Source organism: Monodelphis domestica, chromosome 2, assembly GCF_027887165.1.
Source record: "Monodelphis domestica isolate mMonDom1 chromosome 2, mMonDom1.pri, whole genome shotgun sequence".
In the NCBI taxonomy this organism is placed as follows: domain Eukaryota; kingdom Metazoa; phylum Chordata; class Mammalia; order Didelphimorphia; family Didelphidae; genus Monodelphis; species Monodelphis domestica.
Window position 1 is genome coordinate 413,131,903 of NC_077228.1, and position 18,498 is coordinate 413,150,400.

Sequence of the window (18,498 nt, forward strand, 5' to 3'; positions counted from 1 at the left end):
CCCTTTGACCAAAAAAAAAAAGTATCTGTTGAAGCTGGGAGATAAAACAAAGGAACTCAAAGTTTTGAACTCAAGGATGGGGATATTCCTTAGAAACAAACACTCTCCTGCCTGTCTCACTTTTACAACTCTAATCCACACTTGAGCTAGTATCTTTTTCTCACTCTTCTTGAAAAGCCGAATCACTTGTCCTTATAGGTTTTAAAATCTTTGACTTCTCTGATTTCCATTCTTCCCTTTTTTTTAAATAGCATGATTCAGTTTGTAACATATACAGCTTCATCATCACATTAATAAGATCATAGATTTTAGTCACAGAAAAGACGTTAAAGATTATCTAGTCCAATTTCCTCACTTTTGCTGATGTTTATACACTAGAAATGAAGCTATTTAGAACTTTTAAAGTAAGGAGAATTGGTATTATGAAGTCCCTTATCTCATTCAAACTGGTTAGGAGCCCTTCTCATCCCTCTTTTTTACAACAAGTAAGAAAAATGCCACATATCCTTGTTCATGAGATGATTTGGTTGTGAATTTAATAATATCTTTCAATTATGGAAGTGAAAGGTACACAAATCCAGTAACCCCTGTATCAGGATGCTCTACAGTAGGCAAGATGCATACTGAACCCAAAGCACAAAGCTCTTTTTCTTAAAAGATTACTAGAAAAAGTGTTGAGCCAAGAGAAATCTGGGGACATGGCTCACATTACTTTGCTTGTTTCATATGGTTTTACTTTTCCCCTAAGGGATTTTTTTTTCTCACACTCTAACCCCCCATCTGTCCCTAACTACTATCAAAGTTAAGAGATTCACAAAAACTGACATCAGCTTTGATCATCTAATTCATTTTTATGGAAACTGCAGCAACTTTGAAAGCTGGTACTCACTTTTCAGATCAACTCAGGAGTCTCTCCCAAAGTCTACCCTGTTTCTCATCTACTCCCAAGGCTCTTCCTATCTAATTTAGCCAAGAAGCTCGCCTTTCAGCTGTTCTCTTTAACAGCCTACCGGCTCATGGGAATTTAGGGAGCTTGGTGGGATTCTTTATCCAGATATAATAGCAGTAGCCGGGCAACCACTGGAGTAAACTGCCGGTGCAGAAGAATACCACTGAGTTGAGAGATTGTTCGTTTCAAAATCATTGACTTAACAACGGAAAGAGCAAGGACTACGGACCAGCCAGCTGAGAGTACAAAATTCCAGTTCTAACTCAGCAACTAACTAGGTCTGCGAACTTGAAGCAAGTCACTTAAAGTCTCTAAGCTTTAGTTTACTTATCAGAAAAGCAAAAAGGCTAGACTCGGTGATCTCTATTCTAGGATTCTAAATCAGAAAATTATATGTCTAAGTATCCAGGTGACATATAGTCTAACTGTTTCTCCCTGGAGAAGAGAGGAGAGGACTAAGGCCATACCACCCCCTGCAAGCAAATCTCAAGGAAGCTTTTCAAAATAAGAAAAGATGGAAATGAACTGCCTTAGGGAGGAATAGGAGTGGTGTTTTTTTTCCTGATTAATGAAATGCTCCCCCTTCCTCTTTCCAAATAATAAAGTCACAGGGAAAAGCTCTGTGCTTGTTTCAAATAAATCCTCAGCAGCTCCTTCCTCACCCAGTGAAATGAATCACCCAAGGGAAACAGACTATTATTTCCCCATTTGTCTGTCTAAACCCAGTGGAGACTTTTACCCCTTCCCTCCATCTCCAATCGTAACTACATCCTTCACCTCCTTCCATTGACTCCACAGGCAGCCTTTAGGGATGGTGGGGAAGCCACAGACCTTCAGACCCACATCAATGCAGATGTCCTTTAGTTTCTTTGAGGTCTGTATGCTTGTACCTCTCTTTATTAGGAGAAAGAAAAGGATAAGAAAGGAAAGGAGAGAGGAGAGGATGAGAGGAAAGGAAAATTTCTCTGAGATCTATACACTTGTACCTCTCTTTATTAAGTTAAGAGAAAGGAAAAGAGAGAGTAGAGGAGAAGAGAGGAAAGGAGGGGAAGGAAAGAAGAGAGGAGAGGAAAGGAGACTGAAGAGAAGGGAAGGAAAAAAGAAGTAAAAAAGCAAGTCAGCTTTTTTTTTTTGGTAGTAATTCCAACATCTTTCGGGAAAATCTCAATAGGGCAGACAAAATTGGAAATAAAGTTCTACAGAGTGAAGATGAGGGGACAAAAGAGGTTTCATAAGGAAAGGAGAGTCAGGGAGAAAAAAGGAGAGAGAGAGAGAGAGAGAGAGAGAGAGAGAGAGAGAGAGAGAGAGAGAGAGAGAGAGAGAGAGAGAGAATTTACGTGTCATTTATTGGGTGATATTTTATGAAATTTAAGGAAGAATTTAAGTGGGAACCAGGGCCAGATGCCAACTGTGCAATTTTCAGTGAGCATTATCTCTAGATTTCCTTAAATCTATGAAATCATGACCCTAGTAAAGCTCCCTCTCTGCCTTTATTAAGATGTTTGGGGGGGGGGTGTAGAACTGGTTAAAAAAAAAAAAAAGGAATCCTGAAGGGGAGAGGAAAGTATTTAGTAGGAAAAAAAAAATTGTTTAATGCATACTATTTGGCTATTTCTTGCTCAGAAGGCAGAGCTACCTCTTATTCAGCCCTCCGGGCCCTCAATGGGAGGGTGAGGAGAGTTAGAAATTCCTGCTATAAATCTACCAGACAGGGGAACTAGGTGGCTTCTGTGATCATTAAAATTAACCCCAGAACATCATTTACAAAGGGGAGCTTTATTCTCTTTTCTCAGGAGAATAAGCAGACAAGGGTGGGAGTGGATTGGTAGGGGGCATGATTAGGGGGGAGCTAGAGTGCTAAAAACATTTATTAATTTTTTAAATTGAGGAAAAACACTGCAAACTGGAGCTCCATTCTGAAGCATGGACTTGAAAGTACATAGAAGAAAGTTACTTACAGCTGCGTGTTTGTTTTCTCTGTTGATTGTCAGCACAGGGTCCCAAATTTGCCATTCTGCCTCCTATTTCTGTCACACTAGCACTCCAGTTTACTTTTTTTTTTCTACTTGATGAGTTGATAACATTGCTTACTGTGGGGACAGAAAAACTCAAACAGCATTAAGCCACAAAAGAAAGTGTCTTTAAACAATGCCCATCGGGAAATGTAGGATTATATAGCATAGAAAGATATGAAATATAGATATATCCATATCTGAATATTTTGGTCATATATGTTTATATATATTCTTAATAGATGGAAGGAAGGGTTGTTAATGGATTATCAATTCCCTCTATACAAATATGTTTTCTTTTGCTGTGTGGGGGTTTAGAGAAATTAAAACTTCTTCACTTAATCTTTTCCCTCCAAATGAACACACCTTTCTACCTTCATGTTGCGCCATCTTCACTTAAAACTTAAGGCAAAGGCAAAGCCAGACTTTTAAAGTTTTTTTTTTTCATTTTATTTGAAATCTCATCCAGAAACACTGGGTCAATAATAAATATATTGATAGTTATCAAGAATATATAAAAAATAAAGACACGCACTGTCTTTGAGGCCCTAACAAAATATTTCAAGCAAATGCCCAGGAGAACCAAACCAAACAGAACTCCAGCCCTCTCAAAAGAACACAAAATGAACCAAAGATACCCCAAAGTTTTAAAGTCTGATAATACTGATTGCTCTCCTGTCAGAGCCGACCCTGCATGCACAAGAGCTGAGCAAGGGAGATGAGGGCCAAGAAGGGGTAGGAGTGTGAATGCGGGGTGGGGGTGGGGGGCCCAAGAGGCTGAAATGCCTGCCCCTAGAACTGCCAGCAGAGTTCATGTTCCCTTGTAGAGAGGAAGGGGGACCGGGAAGGGTGTGCGTGAGTACTCAAATGTGAGCTTTTTGCACTAGATGCCCCCGTTTTCGTTTCAAACTGCCACGGACGAGACTATGGAGTACTTCGGAGAATTCACTAATAAATCCTTGTTACAAGGAGTGAGGCACCAAGGCCAGGACATAATAAACGAGATTCATTGAGAAGCATGCAAGCATTCTTTTGATCTATGTTCAAAGGAACATCCACTAAGAAGTCACTCCCCGAAACCGCTAGTGGAAGAGATGCCGAAATTGAGTTTAGTTTTAAAGGAAGCTTAGGAACCTGCGGAGAGTACGTACAAGCCATGATCAGAATTGCATCCATTTCAATGAAATATTTACATTGCCGGTTCTCTTACCCCCCAAAGTAAGAAAACAGAGCCAGAGGATCCAACTTGGACATTACCTTTTCAAGGCCGATTTTTTTTTTCACTACCCTCATCCCTGTTTATACAAGAAATGCAGTTTTGACAAGACCATGTGGCAAGTGGCTTCAATGGCAAATAGAAGCATGCATGCAGACCCAGGACATCTTGTTCGAATCCCCTTCCACCACCAAGGGTAGATTTGTTCCCCCCTCCCCAGTTTGAAGTGTTTTCTCTGGCATCTCAAAGGACAACAGAGGGTCAGGGTCTCTCCTGTGCCCCTAGCCACCACTCGCTCCCCACCCTGTCTCTTTCTTGAATCCTCTCCAGTCTGGGGGCCATGGGTCACTTGAGCAAGTCCTTGGATTCCGCGGACAGGCGGGCCATATTGGCTGTAGTGAGGGCGGACAGGTGCGGCGGCGGAGGCATCTGGCAGATAGTGCAGGGGCATGGCAGTCCGGCCCAGTGCTGAAAGCCACTGCCCAACTGCAGGGCCTGAGGTGTAGAGGGGGCTTTGAGCAGAGAATGAGGTGGCCGGATGGTGCCAATTCCGGGCAAAGACGCTGAGAGTGGTGAGGAGGTGTTAGTGGAAGAGAGAGCGCTGCCTAGGATGGGGTGCACCTGATGCACTGCATTGGCTGCGTGGGTCGGGTGCCCTGCAGAGTGCCCCACAGTCCCACAGTGGAAAGCGGAGTGATGCCCCCCATAGATCTCGCCCACCAACCTCTTCATCTCCTCCAGGGAGCTGGTGAGCATCAGGATGTAGTTTCTGGCCAGCAGGAGGGTGGCGATTTTGGAGAGCTTCCTGACTGAGGGCCCATGGGCGTAGGGCATGACCTCTCGAAGTCCGTCCATAGCCAGGTTTAGGTCGTGCATCCTCTTGCGCTCCCTCCCGTTGATCTTCAGCCGGAGCTGCTGCAGGTCCTGCTCCGAGAGCTGCTTTTTGATTTTGTATTTGCTGCTCTCGCCTCCGGCTTTGGAGCCGCTGCGGGAAAGGCCTTCCCCAGACATCTTCTGCACCAGATCACCCTGGGTGGAGGAGACCGAATTGAGGCGACTATCCTGATGGTGATGGTGGTGATGGTGGTGATGGTCTCTCAGGTACATCTCATCCATGTCCGGAGAGGAAGCTCTGCTAGAGACAGAGCTTGAGTCAGAATTCATTTTATTAGAGGGGATCCCTGCTATCAGGAGGCTTTGGGGGATAGTAGTGGTAAGCAAAGCAAAGCAGTTTTGTTTTGTTTTTTTAAAATCCGCACTACACAAGAACGTACTTCTCAGCTGCAAGACAGAAGAAAAACGGAGGGAACTCTTCCTCTTCTTCTCTCCCTCACCTCTTTCTGGTTAGTAAGTCTTTTCTGGATAGCTAGTTGGTGTGTGCTTCAACTAACCTCACGCTGAAAAAGAGGGGCTTTTATAGAGCTGCGGCAGAGAAAAGAGACAAAAGGAGCCCTCCTATCTATACTGGTCTGGTTAGGATGACGTGCCATCATTCAGGGCGGTGCGCTTTGACTGTCCCATTTAGCAAGGACTCCTATTCATATTCATTGTGGTGCCACCCTGGGACACCTCTGCTATGGACCGTCAGGAGCCAAGGAGACACAAAACCCTTTGATTGACACACTCACCGCTCTCTGTTCACGCCTTCTTCTGAGTTTTTTTTTTTATCTCATTCCTTCCCGATTTCTCCCAGCCTCGTTTCCAATTCTTGGTGTCGAATCACACATAACAGACCAACGAGGAAAAAAAAAAGGGGGGGGGGGACTGGAGGGGACCAAGAGGTTAGGATCACTCGACTGAGATTGGGATTTAAAAAACAAAAACAGGTTCTCTAAATTTCTAGACACCAACAGTTTTAGGGAAGACTACTGGGTAAAAAAGGTACGGGGCTCAAAAGGTTTGGACAACAAGGGGTGAGCAGAGGTTGGGGATTCAATTGCGTGTTGCTTTGTGAAGTTCGATTTTTTGCCTTTTTAAAAAACCATTTCACAGAAAATAGGATGTATTCTGTCCTTTTTCTTATACTGATCTTCTGTTCATTATCTGTCTCCCTGAGATCTTTAGTATGGAATTTGTACAGGCAAGTTGATTCAATTCTCTGGACTCTGATAACCAAAGGGTTGTTCAGGAAGCCACTGAGAGTTTTCTAGCTTTTGTTTCTGAGGGTCTTGCATTTTTAAATCTATCTATCTATCTATCTATCTATCTATCTATCTATCTATCTGTCTGTCTGTCTGTCTGTCTTTCTATCTGTCTGTCTACTGATAGCTATGCTATTTCTTAAAAAGAGAATTAACTGGGAAAATCTCCAAACTGTGTAATTATCTGTCTTTTTAGATGAAGAACCTCTGGGAGGACGGGTAAAATGGAAATTTTAACTAAGGGTAAAGCAGCTAGAATTAGAGAAAATAATAGATTGTTCCTAGAATTGGATATGTGACACAATACTAAGTTATGTTAGTTATGAGAAAGTTAAAAAAAATGGTCACCAGAAACTGGCTGACAAAGGGTGGGCTACATCCCAGTTATAACGCTCCAGTTTTATACCTGAGCTATTTCAAGACAAATGCCCTCTCTACCATCCTGTATTTTTCTAAAATAAAGGATTTAAATGTGAAGGTGCAAAGAATCATTTTAGTTTCTGGAGAGAAAACATTATTTGCTTCAAAATTTCTGTAATCAGTTTAAAGAAAACCTGTAGTTTTTGGATCTAGACATGCAAGTGAATTTGCTCTCTTTATTAAATGGGAGTAGAAAGTTTGAGTCCTTTGTGAGGAATGGTTATATACAGCTACAAGGGGGGCTTTCCTACTGTCCCCTACCTCCCTACACACATGGTTTGTCATTAGTGTTGGTGCTGCTGCTGCTGTCACATTTAAGATTCCATAGAATGACAGCAAAAGGATGGGGGAAGAGGAAAAAGAAAACTTAGGACAAATGAGCCAGAGGAGAAAAAAAATAAAGAAAGATGAGGGCAGTGCCAGACTCTGAAACCTTCATGTCCTGACTCTATAGCTCTTGCAGTTTGCATCACACAACCTTACGAATTGGTGTCTGTGCCGGGTCCCTAGGCTTTGAAGAAAGGGAGAAAAGATCTCGAGGTGGGGCTAGAGAGGGAAAACAACACCAATCAGAGAAACCCTGAGAAGCAGGGTCCTGGGACTTTTCCCTCTAAGCCGTTGTCGAGGTCTAAAGGAGACATTGATGAAGACCCGACAATTTCCACTGATCAAATTGCGGCCCCACCGGAAGAGGAAGGTCTGACTAGAGAGCAAGAGTTTCTGTGTTTTAAGACGCTGTGCCTAATCGGCTGATAAAATTAGAAGCACATCTGTGGACCTGTTAGCGATGTCTGGGAGGGGAAAGAGAGCAATGGAACAAATGCTTTTTGCATACTGAACTTATGGTAAGGGCTGTGGGATCTTTAAGCGAGAGAAGAGGGGGGGGGGGGGCGGGAAGGGGAAACCGGCTCACTCTTAGTCCAAGGGCAAGGTCAAAGGAACTGTGTCCGAAAAGAGTTGAAGGAGGTCACTGGCTTGCCTCTTTCCCTCATGGCTTGGACACTTTCTTGCAGAATGAAACCTTCAAGCAATTCTTTTGAAAAGATGCGTAATTACATTTTTATTATACTGACCAAGAACAGAAACTCTTTTCCTATCTGGATCACTTTTTTTAGCCAACACTTTTCTTAACGTATATTTGTGCATAAAAACAAATAAATTAGATTTTCATTGGACTATTTGGAAGCTGATATCATTAAATCAAATGTGTCAGTTTTTTGAGTCAGTACACAGATAAAGTCTGACTAAGTCCCATTGGGGACTTCATTCCACTCTCAAACATTCACCTGGTTTTTGATCTATCACTTGTCCCTTCCTTCCTTCCTTCCTTCCTTCCTTCCTTCCTTCCTTCCTTCCTTCCTTCCTTCCTTCCTTCCTTCCTTCCTTCCTTCCTTCCTTCCTTCCTTCCTTTCCATTTTGGATTGAAGTAACATCAGGGCCTAGTTAGGGGTGGTGGTAAACTACCCTTCATCTAGATAGATGTATTTTTCATATTTACTTTCTACATTTTAAAAACATATACTTTTGTTGCTGCTGTTGTAAAGGGTATCCCCTCAAAGGCTAGCACCAAAAAAATTGTGATAGGGAAAATAAAGAAATGAATCATGCTAATTCCAAATTGCATGCTCAATCAGAGAGGCAGAAGTAGTTCCCCAATAGAATTAGAGGGAAAGGCTGCTTTCTGATAGAATTTCTGGGTAGGATGTTTCTACAGCGGTGGATGAACTCAGCACTGCAATGTACTACTCTGAGAAACCTTGACTAGAGACTTGTCTTTGCCAGCTTAGAAAGCTAAGCTTCTCAAAGTATACTTTTCTCCCTCATCAAGAGGGCATGCCCCAAAGCAGATTCGGGATGAAATTGTCTGCTATCAGAAAGTAGGAGGTCTCCTTAATTTGTCCACGGATCTTTTTTTTTTTACCTTTTACCTTTCACCCCATTTGCTGAGGGCGCTAAGTTCACTCCCCAAATCGTCCGTTGGATGCTAGAGTAATACTAAAGAGTTTGGAGTAGCACTGGTGATGGGAATTGACAGATTGAGGTTCCCCCCCCCCAGTTTTTTGAGGGTGAAATTGGGAGGAGAGTTAGAGAGACCAAGAAAGATAGAGACAGAGAAAGAGTCAGTGAGACATACTAAGACAGAGACAAGAGATTTCAGGCAGAATTTCTCAAAGTCTATCTCAAAAAAGGGGCGGTGAGAGAGTCTGTTTTCCAAGAATAAAGTCGCAAATTTTAGAGTTGAAAGGGACTTTAAATATAATCTCGTTTGCCTTACTTTTTTTTTTTTTTAGAAGGTGAGAGCAAGATGCCCCAGAGGGCTGAGGTCCAAGGTCAGAGAGGAGCTGGTTAAAAGACAGAATCAGGCTTCAAATCCGAGTCAGGTTCTTTGGCTCCAAATGCACGGTTCATTTAACTACAGGGAGCTGAGGAAATAAAGGTGCCTTGCCTCTAGAGGGCTTTCATTTGTTTCTGCAATTGTGAATGAAACTACAACTCACAGTGAAACCTTCAAATAAAGGCCCAAGAAGAGGACTGGCGGAGGTGCGCGACCTCCGGCTACTGAGGCTAAACACAGATGCGTTTTCCTCCACTATCTTTCTATCCCAGAGCTCTCTCCGCTCATTTCCAGGCTCAGTCTAGGCTCCGCGTGCATGAGAGAGAGAGAGTGTGTGTGTGTGTATGTGTATGTGTGTGCGTGGGCCTAGGTTGTGTGTGCGCGCGCCCGTTTGTGGTGTGGGCAAGTGTATATATGTTCTCAAGCCTCAGCAGCAGATCTCAGGAACCTTCAGCCGTGAACTTGGCACTGGCTCAGGGGCTCCATTCAAAGAGTGCTCACAACTCAGAGAGGGGCGGACTCGAGACACCCTGGGGCCATTCAGTCCTATTTCTCTGTTTTCCAACCCAGAGAGAGGACGGGAGAGGAAAGAGGGAGAAACAAGGGGCTGACCTTCTGCATGAACGAATCTCAGAATTTGGGCTGGAACAGTGGGATTATGCCAGCTTCTCCTAGACCAGAGGGCTTCCTTTTTTCTCATCCTTCAAAAGTTCTTTGTAGGGCTTTAGAGTTTAACTGGCCCAGTACCGAGCAGTCCGGGAGAGGCCCGGAGGCATTTATCTGAGGATCATCAGTCTATGATCCCCATTTAGTAGTCAGATGAAATTAACACAAAAGCAACCAGCTTTCCCCTCTCCCCAACACACACCCGCGGGCATGCGCGCGAGCGCGCAGATATACACACACCTCCTCTAAAAAAAATCCTTTGGCTCCTCTGGACCCTTCCACTTCAGAGTACCCTGACTCCCCGCCGCATTCTCTTGTCTGCTCCGGCCAGATACCTCTAGACAAGTCTTAGAGTTGCCCACGCCGAGTCTTTTCACAGTTTTCGAGACCAAAGTATGGTTCTCGGTTTTACTTGCTTAGGAACATATATAGTCATGTCCAGGTAGGTGAGTTAAAAAAAAAAAAAATCACCCTCCCCTCGTCCCAGCCCGTCCTTTATTTATTCAGGAGACTTACAAGACCCTCTTACCAGATGTCCTTGTGTGACCTCCGAAAGGAGCAGCCTGGATTCCTGGCCCCCTCAACTCCTCAAGCGGATGTGGCCTCAAGTTCTGCTCTAGAAGCCCGTGGCTTTGGCGGACTGCAAATTTTGCTTTGAAGCGAAAACCCCCAGGATCCTAGAAGCATATTTCACCACCCGTGACCACTGTCGGTGGCACTGGGGCTGTAAGAAGCTAGTCACCCAGCAACCAGGGAAAGCCCCTTTCTTTGGCACTTTAACACTACTGAAAACACTACCCGATCCCACTTGAACCTGTAAAAACTTTGGCAGCTATCTGAACATTATCTCCCCTGCTTTCTAGCTTCTCATGGGGGGGGGGGGGGGGGGGGAAATCAAAGAAGCAAGCTCTATATCCGGGGGAAAGCTCAACTGAGAAAATACCCAAGAACTGGCAGATTATTAAATACTTTCTTGCAAAATAGTTTCTTCCACATATCTGAGTCCAATAGTCGTGGAAGCACTATAAAAACTGATAGCTTTTACCAAAATAACAACAAAAGCAAACACATCACCATCACTATAAACCGTATCTAACCTTAACATCTGATTTGTTGTGTATTAGATACATATAAAATACTGAGTTCTATAGAGAGAAAAATAGAGTACAAAACAAAAAAATATTAGATAAAAGAAGGAACTAGGGCCAGTTGTTTTAATTGAATATTAATTTAGCTTTCATATTTCCCCTCATTATTTATATCTCTATCATCTTCCTACCTACTACCTGTCTGCCTGTATATCTATCTATCTATCTATCTATCTATCTATCTATCTATCTATCTATCTATCTATCTATCTATCTATAATGGCCGATAGGCTGAAACTCACTTGTTAATACAGCTGGTATCTGCCCCTCCCTTTCTTTTTGAACCTGATTTTATACAGGAAAAATAGCAGAAGATGAAGGAAGGCAGCATTTTATGATGCGGTAGTAACTGCTTTTTCACAATGTTGAATGTGAGACTTGGAGGATGTGAGGAAGTCCCAGAATAGCATAAAATGATGAGGTGCTAATTATGTGAGTATAGAGAGAATTTAATATACTGGCAGAAGTCGAAGTTAGATCTTAATGATGCATAAACAGCAGTGCTGGCTACAACTTACAGATTCATTATAATTATTTAAAGACTGAGTAAAGTCAAAGGAGATATGAACTTGTGGGCTTTGTTTATGGGATTTTGCTTAATTAGTGAGTACAGTTTGGTATTTGTTATTTAGGGTTGTTTGGGATTATATGTGTGGTTTTCCTGGTAACATCTGCTGGGTACAAAAATCTGCTTTTTTTTTCTTTCTACATGTAGGAGGCCTATAAACTGAAGGACGGTTTATAGGAAGGACAGACCTTTTTGCATTTAGTCAAGAATGTTGATTTAAATAGTGTTAGTGATCAATCACATAAAGGCATGAATTACAACAAAATTTGCATATATATACACACACATTCTTGGCATTTACTCTAGCATTCCAGATTTGTAGCTCCATTAATACCAGTATTTTGGGAACCACTAAACAGATCATTTCTTGCTATTATTTTATTGTTATCAGGTTACTTCTTTGGTGTTGTGTCACTTAGAACTAATATTTAACATTTTAATGTAAAATTGGCAGAATACTATGAGTTAAAAATTATATATTTTGTGGATTTACTCTATTTTTATTTTCCCATTCATATGCTTATATGATTTGGCATTACATTATATTATAGATGATGTTCATAGAATGTTAATTTGATTTCATAAATGAGACTATCTTAAAGACATTAACACATTCTACTTTGTGTGTTAGAGCTATGAACAAAATGAATGAATAGGTGGAAACAAGAAATTAAAATTTCTTTGTACATAAATTTTTTAAAAGAAAGAAGAAAGAAATATTTGATTATCTAAAAAAAATATAAGGTATAAAATTGTCCTTTAATTACAGGTGGCCAGACTTGTTATACTTGTTTCATAAATATTTTGACACAAATGATCAGATACATTATTTTTTGTCTGTAAAACAGATATACTACAAAATAATTATAAAAGCCCTTTTTATTCACTTGTTGAACTAGATCTTGACACATTTGGAATGTATGATTTATTTCCTATTGTTGAAATATAAGTTAACAATTATCATAAAGAATGCTTTGTAGATTGGGCAGTATTAATCCGAACAAGGGAAATATTCCATACATAGTTTTCTATCACATGGCTATGTAAACCATTTTAAACTTTTAAAAGTGATTTCCTTGTCACAGCTAATTGTGAAATTTCCTTGGATAGCTTTGAATGCTTGCAAATACAGACTTGCATATTTTATTTTGAGAAAAATTTTTAAGGTGTTGCACACAGAAATGCAGAAAGTTAAAATGGCAGTGCTGTTAGATAATTGTTCAGAGGCTAATTTGTTTTCTATAAGATTTAAAACATGACTTTATGGTTGTGACTGTTAACAGGTTTTATTGAAGGCTGCATTGGGTTTGATTTTTTTTTCCTTTTATGAAAACATGAAAAGTTGGGAGAGCCTTGCTTGCTGTTCAGTGAACTTTTACTCATAAGCTGGCTTTATCTAATACCCAAAATCTGTATGGAAAGTAGAAAACTTCAGCTTACATAATGTAGGCTGAGCAACATTTTTGTCTACTTTTTATTTGGCTTCATCTGTATGTATCTATACAGACAAAGTAAAATGGCTGATTGAAGGGACTATGTAATTAATATAGCCTTTAAAACAAGTCTGCTATTTGGGAGTGTTGAAGGGCTTTTCATGATCACAGGGACAATTGTGACTAAAAATATAGAAAATATGATTAATTCATTAAAAAAGCAACTTGATTGAATAATTTATCATATATCTGGGAAATGCAAATTCCATTTTCCCCTTGTGGATATGGCTAGGAGTCTCCAACTTAATATTTGGTTAATCTTCATAGTCTTAAGCTCTGTTTGGCATTTAGAATTCTTAGGAATTTGAAATTTGTAAACATGACTCAAGGTAGTGAGACTATCAAGTGAAACTTGAAACTTAAGTTTCCTTGGAATGACATGGAATGATATGCTAGTTATCAACTATGTATGATTTACATGACTTTGCTCCTTATGGGCTCATAATCCAACCTTTAATCATTGGTCCATACAGAATACTGTATTTGTAAAATGGCACTGTCTGAATTTTAACTCTTTAATGTCCAAAAAACCAAGAATCTAGCCTGGGGAAAAAAAATTAACCTGGGACATTGATCTTTTATGTAGTGTTCTTATTATTACTTTAATCATTATTGTCTTTAAGTAAGACAAGTTATGATGATTATGTTTTTGGTAGATATGTGGCAAGGTAAAACCATTAACTGAAGGGCATACAGTGTGTGTGTACTACTTGATGATACAATTGTTATTTAAATGTCAAATGCTTTTTACTTTCACAGATAAAACTTGAGGAATGGCTTTGAAGATACTTACCTATACTTAATAAAACTGACATACACCAAATTGATACTAAGATTTTTTTTAAAAAGCACTTCATTTTGATTGCATTATGGAGATTGCTTCAATCAACAATATTGTTCCATAGCTAATGTTTCTGGGTTTGGGAAGATCATAGTAATCATTTATACAATTTCTAAAGCTTACAGGATGATGGGAACATGGTTGAGAGCAGGGATTCTCAACCTAAGGTTAAGTATTTTGATATAATTGGTTCCTTTTAATTCTATGCATATGCATTTTATTTTATTTATTTATTTATTTCAGAAAACATTATTCTGAGAAAGAGTCCAAAGGTTTTTACTAGTTTGCTAATGAGAAGAATGTTCAGCTTAGAAGAAAATTGAGAAGAATTAAGAAGTTGAAAAATCCCTTTGGATTATGATTTTGTTGAATATTGAGGGGTTAGAGGCGTTGTCTATACAAAATGAAGAACCAAGTTTACCATTTCACTGAGCTTGTTTAAAAGACTAAATTATTATTGAAAGACAAGAAATTTAATCATCTAGATTTTCCCTAATTAATAAAATTCACCAGAGAATTCCCTAACTTTCTTCTACACACTAAAAGACCTTCTTTCAGTTTTTGATTGAAAGACCACATTGGTATATTCAAGAGTGGTTTATGAAACATTGATTCCTTTCTTTAATTCAAATAAACTATATGAGAGAAATGCAGTAAGAATACAGTACTTTACAATTCCTCTACAGTGAAATTCCAAGTCTGTTGAAAAATTTATGTCTTTCTATAATAAAAAAATGATAAAGATATTATAGATCAGTTTGGAGGAAGTTTTAGAAATAATTTTCATGTACTTCTAGTCAGTCTACCCAGTCATATGCTAAAAGGAGTTCCTCTATCCAGCCTCTTGTACCTCTTTCACAATATATAAATTCCCTAAACATTGTATAACTTCCCCTTATTCTAAATTCTGATGAGATAACTCTGATAAAAGTACTATTTAAAGTGTATACATCTGGAGTATGTCCTTGGACTTAGCTTGAAAAAGAATATGGATAGAAATATTCAGAGGGGCTACACAAAGTTCCAGGGTGGATTTCTTAGAGAGAAGACTGAACAACCACATAGCTCCACTAGGAAAATACTTTGGGCAATAGCATCTGTTGGAGATGGAGAAGAGAGTAGAGAGAAGGCAAGCTTTTTTTTTAAGGAAAGGAATCAGAAACTCCAGAGAGGTCCTTCTTTCTGGAAGGTCAAAACAGAAATATAGGAAACATTATAATACATAGATTTAAAAGGAAGAAAAGATCTTTCACAAGATGGAGATGCAAATGATTGGCATGCTAGGAAGTCATGACTTGATGCTGTGAATCATGGAGACTATAGTGTTGCTTGACTTTCTAGTAATCTCAAATTCTTTCCCTTTGGTAAGGATTCTGGGTGTGGAGTGTGGGTGTGGAGTGGGGAGGAGAACTTCACCTGGTTAGTTGCTTGTCCTTCTTGAATTGGATTTAAGTAAAGCAGAATTGCACAAAACATTTAGCCTCACTCTCTCTTTCAAGGTCATCGAAGTCTAGCGCAAGACAAAAGTCAGGATGACTTGTGATGCCCAAGATGCAGTGGATGGCCTTGGCATCTTCCATATCTGACCAAGTTCTGAAGGCTCAATGGTACCTTCTTCAGCTGCTTTCATGGCCATTGGAACAAAATATTCTTATCCACTCATTCTGCAGGGGATAGTCTTTACATACTTGGGATAGACATCCCCTTAACTCCTCAATGGATTTGAGTACTATTGGCCACTTTCAGCTGGATTTAGCCCATCTTTCCAGGATTTGGCAGCTGCAAATAAATGCTATAGCTTTTTGGAATTATAGGTGAGATTTGGGTGAAAGATGGATGAGCAACCTTGAAAAAGACTCAGCACACCCTCACACCAGAGGTACTTGTCCTTGAATATCCCATACATCTTCCCCCCCCCCCCCAGGATAGTACTAGATTTCCAGAGGACTACATTACTCCCTGGGGAAGATACAGTTAATAGTGGGGGAGGTGGTGGGGGAGAGAAGAGGTTGCTTAACTCCCTAGTGGCTTTGAACTTCTCATTTTGGGGTTACCCAGGGTAACACTATAAGCCTGAAAGAATATATGGTTGTCAGAGAAAGGCAGAAATCTACTAGAGATGGAAAGGGAGGTGTTGACTGTTGACTAGAATATGAGTTCTTCGTGTTTTTTGTTGGTTTAAGCAAAACTTTGTGACAATTTATTAGCCCAGATGCTCATATGGAAGCTTAGATATCATAGAAATATATGAAACAAATTTGGATATCCTTTGAAAAAACCCTAGTTGGGGACATAAGTCAAAGTGATTATTAAGAGAAAGCCCCCCAAGATTAAACTTCAAATCCTTATGAGCCCAGACATGCTCTTCTTGGGCAACTTGGGCCAAATTTAACATGTTCCCATGAAATATAAAACATGTATAAAATTTTTAAAAATGTGTTTACTTGAGTTATTCTGCCACTCTGCCCTTGCTCAACTTTTGCATCTGAAAGTCAGTAAAGCAGGGAATAATAATGCTTGTGCTTCCACCACATTTATTAATTGAAGTGCTTTAGAATAAATGGAAAATAACGCCCTTGGGGAAGATCATACCAGCCACAGATATCAAATAGGAAAATGTTGTTTAAAGAGCTGTGAAGCGGGAACTGTTTGAGTCTAAGAGCCTGTAACCAAGTAAACTCTAAAAGTGTACAGCTGCAGAAAACAGAATCCTAAGGGCAGATGCTGCTTAGGGATGCAAATCACTGGAAAGATACGCGTAAGAGAACAATACCACTGCTTCCCATCTCAGATCTCATCCAGTTGGGGTACTTTGTGGTACTCTTGACAGCCCTTGTTAACAATTATAACTCCAAGAACAATGAAAAATGATACTTATAGCATTATGTACTTCAACACTTAGATGAAATATACAAAATTAAAATGCACATTGCATTAATTAATTATATGCCCTTCTGGCAAAGCTTACAAATATTAGTAGGTTATGTCATTAGCTCCAAAGAAAATTTCCAAGTCTCTCCAGTTTATGATTTTTGGTGGGATACACTTAAACCCAGATAATCTACTGTTTTTCAAAGTTAGAGAAAAGTCCACCACTTTACTTTCTTCTGTAGTGCCCTTTGGTAGAGGCAGAGTGATTCAGGAGAGAGCACTAGGTTTAGACTTGAATCCTCCCCTTTTAGAATAGATTTTTGCTTTATCATATTACAGCCTAAAACCTGGTGAGGCACAGGCTTTGATGGAGTAAAATGAATGCCAGGCATAAGAATACTAGTTTAAGTTTATATGTGACATTTTAAGGATTGCAAAATTTCCTCACAACCATGCTGGGAGATAAATAATAGAAATGTCATCATCTCCATATTTTTGTTGTGGCAGTAAGGTGACCAGGTAGATAGAATACTGAACTCAGAGTCATGAAGACCTGAGTGTTAATTTTGTCTCCAAGGCTCAGTTTTTCCATGTGTAAAATGGGGACAATAAAGCATCTACTTCATGAGATTGTTGTGAAGACCACCTGGGAGAGCATCTTTAATGTGCTTTGCAAACCTTAAAGCACTGAATAAATGCTAATTATTATTATCATCATTATTTTTCAATTTTACAGATGACATATTCTGAATGACTTTAGTTATCAAACAATTAATCAACATGAATTTATTAAGTACTTACTATGTGGCAGGCAATGAGTTGGGCAGTAGGGATACAAATCAATCAATTAACAAATATTTATTTATACCTCTTTGTGGTGGCAACAAATTGGAAAATAAGGGGGTGTCCATTGATTGGGGAGTGGCTGAACAAATTGTGTTATCTGATGGTGATGGATGCAACAGTCCAGGCAAGAGATGGTGATGGCTATGAGTGCTTTGCATTGTCACATAGTAGACATTACATAAATGCTTACTGACTGAAGATATGAACTTTAGAGAAGCAGCCATTTAAAGTGAGAGAAGGGAATAGATATTAAAGAGGAAGCACTGACAAGACTTAATGACTTAATTAGCTATCCAGAGTGAGGGTGAGAGAGGAATGGAGGATATCTTGATGGTGTTCTTGATATAAGTAGGAAAGAAATAATGAAGTGGAGGAATTCCATATGAACTGGAAAGATTTCCAGGAACTGATACAGAGTGAAAGGAGTAGAACCAGGAGAACATTGTACACAGAGACTGATTCATTATGGCACAATCAATTTTAACAGACTTTTCTACTAGCAGCAATGCAATGATCCAGGACAATCCAGAGGAACTTATGAGAAAAGAATGCTATCCACATCCAGAGAAAGAACTGTGGGAACAGAAATGCAAAAGAAAAACACATCATAGATCACTTGTTCGATAGGGATACGATTGTGGTTTTGATGTTAAAAGATCTTTAACTTTACTGCAAATATGAATAACATGGAAATAGATCTTGAACAATCATATATGTATAACCCAATGGAATTGTTCATCAGCTCTGGGAGGAGGAAGAGAAGAGGGGTGGGAATAATCATGAATCATGGAACCATGGAAAAATATTCTAAATAAATAAATATATTTTAGCAAAAAGAACCTACTATGTGTCAAGCATCGTGCTAACCACTGAAGATATATGTGTTAAGAATATGTGTTCTCAAAGACCATACATTCTAATAGGGGGTAGACAAGTATATATAAAAATATATACAGGATGACTATAAAGTGAACTAAATACAAGCATAAATG

At 39.7% G+C, this 18,498-nt stretch overlaps 1 protein-coding gene across 1 annotated transcript; it reads right to left on the bottom strand.

Annotated features, from left to right (window-relative positions):
- Positions 1–1,425: 1,425 nt before the first annotated feature.
- On the bottom strand, positions 1,426–7,138 carry OLIG3 (oligodendrocyte transcription factor 3). The gene has a single exon (XM_007484620.3). It carries the CDS (start codon positions 5,339–5,341, stop codon positions 4,523–4,525), a length of 819 nt encoding a protein of 272 aa, XP_007484682.2. The 5' UTR covers positions 5,342–7,138; the 3' UTR covers positions 1,426–4,522.
- Positions 7,139–18,498: the final 11,360 nt, after the last annotated feature.